Source organism: Nestor notabilis, unplaced genomic scaffold (assembly GCF_000696875.1).
Source record: "Nestor notabilis isolate BGI_N333 unplaced genomic scaffold, ASM69687v1 scaffold15883, whole genome shotgun sequence".
Lineage (NCBI taxonomy): Eukaryota > Metazoa > Chordata > Aves > Psittaciformes > Psittacidae > Nestor > Nestor notabilis.
The window spans coordinates 4,204-7,557 of NW_009922523.1; the positions used below are offsets into that span (position 1 = coordinate 4,204).

Genomic DNA, 3,354 nt, shown 5'->3' on the forward strand with positions numbered 1-3,354 from the left:
CATCTTCAACCAGAAGATCCGGGACGGGTGGCAGGTATGGACAGAGACACGTGGCCCTCACCTTCCCCCAGCACAGCCAAAGCCCCGAATCCATCTTCTGCCTTAGATCAGGTCGAGCTCAGGGTGAACAAACGCTCTCCTTTAGTGGAGAAGTCGTGTCCGTGCTCCCTGTGGGGTGGGGATGGTTTCACTGAGGTGCTACAGGGATGCTGCGGGGAGGTCTGGGGGAGGCCAGATGCAGCCCCTGAGCCCTGCTGTGCTGCTTGTCGTCTGGGTTAAAGCATCAGACGGTGGAAGAGGCTGTTTTGGAAATGCAGTGGAAAATGGGGTGTGTATCTGCAACAGCCCGTGTGGGAAGCAGCCCTGGGTGCCCAGAGAGCCCGTGTGAGCGCTCCCAAAAGCTGCCCCTACCGCCATCAAGTAGAGGCCTTTCCTCCTTGCCACAGCATTCCCCGGCTCCTGTGTCCTGATGGGGCTTTATCTCCCCTGGCCCTCACACAATGTCCCTGCTGCCCGGAGCTCTGACCTGGCCATGCCAGAGGTTATCTCTAAGCTGAGCTCTGCCCTGTAACAGCACTGCTGGGGCAGGGAACAAGTGCACTTCATTAGCCAGCCTGCAGGCTGAGACTGACACCGAGTAAGGGGGCTGGTGGCATCGTGGCTGCACCACAGCAGTGTTACCGGTGCACTGAGAATCATTCATTTCATCCCCCCGTCCTCATCTCCATCCTTCCCCCCTCTGGCAGGGAGACCCTGGGGGTCAGGGTGGTTGGGGTAGAGCCTCCAGGCTCACCCTGAGGTACCAGAACTCAGGTTTAGGGCAGACGGTCTCCAAAGCATCATCCCCTTGATGCAGCCAGAGCCTTTCCCAGCCCTGCACGTGGCAAAGCCTGGGCAGGTCCCCGGGGCTGGGTGGTCCCATCACTGCTCCCGCTCCTCGGGCAGGTGGAAGAAGCTGACGACTGGCTCCGGCACGGCAACCCCTGGGAGAAAGCCCGTCCCGAGTACATGCTGCCCGTGCACTTCTATGGCCGGGTGGAGCACGCTGCCACTGGCGCCAAGTCGGTCGACACCCAGGGACGGGCTGGGGCACAGCCTCGCGGGGCCGGCGTGCAGGTACCCCCTGGCATGGTTTGTCCCATCAGCTGGGGGGCTGCACCCCTGGCATGGGTCCTGCAGCATCCCTGCTGGGGAGGGTTGCATTGGCGAGGCTGCTTTGCTGGGATGGAAAAGGCAGTGGTGGAGCAAAGTGGGGAGGAGATGGACGTTAGGGATGGGGACAGGTTTTGGTGCTCCCCATCTGCAGCCAACCTCTGAAATACCCAAAAGCGCCTCCAGCAGGCCTGTGTGCAATGCACGGCACGGTACCATGGCTTAAATTAAGCTGCTTCTACTCCTCGCAAGCCTTTCCCCGTCCCCTGAGGGCTTCTGGCCAACACCAGCCACGGGGCAGACCTGGGATAGCAGGGGTGTCCCCGGGGCAGGGCCTGGGGGTATGAAGCATGTCCCCACCATGAGGGTGGATGCGGCCCTCAGCTCAGTCCTGCAGGGGGCTCTGTGGGATGGGAGGGCTCTGGCGGGGCAGGGGAGACCTGGAGGGACACCACCAGGGGCACAGCCGGGCTCCAGCTGCCCTTCTGATGTTGTAGGTGGTGCTGGCGCTGCCCTACGATACCCCCGTGCCCGGGTACATGAACAACACTGTCAACACCATGCGCCTGTGGTCGGCTCGAGCACCCAACGACTTCAACCTGCGGGACTGTAAGTGGCTGCTGGTGGGCTGGCAGCGGGATGGGGTGGAGGGAGGGTCCCGTGCCCACTTTCTCCCTCTGCTCCTCCACAGTCAACGTCGGAGACTACATCCAGGCTGTGCTGGACAGAAATCTGGCAGAGAACATATCCCGCGTCCTCTACCCCAATGACAATGTAAGTCACGATGCAGGGCGGAGCGTCCCTGGTTTAGGGACAGCTAAAGAGCACACAGAGGGAGTGTGAAGTGAAGCAACCCCGGACATTGCAGAGATGCTTTTCATTGTGTTTCAAGCTGCCTGTAGTGCTTGGGTGGGGATTGCTGCGTCTCACCAGGGCTGCAGTAGAGATGACTGTTCCTGGGCAAATCTGTTCTCAGCGTGATAAGAGGGAGTGGGGATGAGAATGTCCTGCTGCAGAAATAGGGGAAGAAGCTGAAGAGCATCTCTCTATGCTCTGCAGTCTGTTTTGGACAAGCCTTGATGGGTTTTTTCCCATTGAACCCTGCCCCAGCCTTCCCAGCTGGCAAGGAGAACTGGGGGCACCACAGCTCCAGTGGTGAGATTGCCTCCTGCAGATCCTGTTTTGCAGACCAGCGGGTTGGCATTTTGTGCTGCGTGAACAGCGGCTTTAATTCTTGTCTCAGAATTAGCTCCTTGGTGTTACAGCCCCTGCAGTTTCCCTTCCCGTCTCCCCAGAACCTTTTCTTATGGCCAGAATTTACAAGCCAGGGAGGACAGGTTTCAGCGATGCTCGGGAGGGACTCAACCTGTTTGTAGTGGCACATCTCAAGCCCCTGTGCTGCAATCTGGAAAGCAAGGAGAGACTCTGGGGTTAGAGCTGCAGCCAGACCCGGCGCAGGGGACGCAGTGGACCTCACACGGTGCTGTCCGGTGGATGGGTGCCCCTGCGGGTCCCACGCGCAGGGAGCCCCGTGGAGGCGCATCTCCCGCAGCATAGGCACGCCTGGGCAGCGCGGTGCAGTCCTGCAGCGCCCGCTCCTCTGCTCGCAGTTCTTTGAAGGGAAGGAGCTGCGGCTGAAGCAGGAGTACTTCGTCGTGGCTGCCACCCTGCAGGACATCATACGCCGCTTCAAGGCATCCCGATTTGGGAGCACTGACAGTGTCCGAAATGTGTTTGATTCCTTCCCTGACCAGGTACAAGCCCGCGTTCCTCTGTACACGTACCTTGGAGCTCGTTTGGCACCTCCCAGGTGTACCCCCAGGCCCGGAGATGTTTTGTGGACCCTCTGTGGGTGCCTGTGCCCAGCTGACGGGCAGTGGGATGCCCACATCCCCCACATGTCTCATGTGCCACCGCTGCTCTCCCCACAGGTTGCCATCCAGCTGAACGACACGCACCCTGCCATGGCCATCCCTGAGCTGATGAGGATTTTTGTGGATATCGAGAAGCTGCCGTGGAACAAGGTAGAGAGACCTGACTTGGCTCCTGGGTCCCCTCTGCTTGCACCCATCCTCCCACCAGCCCGTGGTGGAGGAGCTGGGGAAACAGTTTTGTAGCTGCTGGTGGCCCTGGGAGTGATGTGGAGCAGTCAGGATGGGGTTAATGGGTATGGACATGGAAGAGAGGGACTGGCCATGCTGC

At 60.1% G+C, this 3,354-nt stretch overlaps 1 protein-coding gene across 1 annotated transcript in view; it reads left to right on the forward strand.

Moving 5' to 3' along the window:
• LOC104403506 (glycogen phosphorylase, liver form-like) overlaps window positions 1-3,354 on the forward strand; it is a gene marked incomplete at its 5' end in the record, with an annotated part of 11,646 nt that overhangs the window by 4,200 nt on the left and 4,092 nt on the right. The window contains 6 exon segments of the mRNA XM_010011658.1: window positions 1-34; window positions 946-1,083; window positions 1,650-1,761; window positions 1,844-1,926; window positions 2,763-2,906; window positions 3,084-3,176. The exon segment at window positions 1-34 is cut by the window's left edge and continues 41 nt beyond it. Coding sequence (XP_010009960.1) covers window positions 1-34; window positions 946-1,083; window positions 1,650-1,761; window positions 1,844-1,926; window positions 2,763-2,906; window positions 3,084-3,176 — 604 coding nt within the window.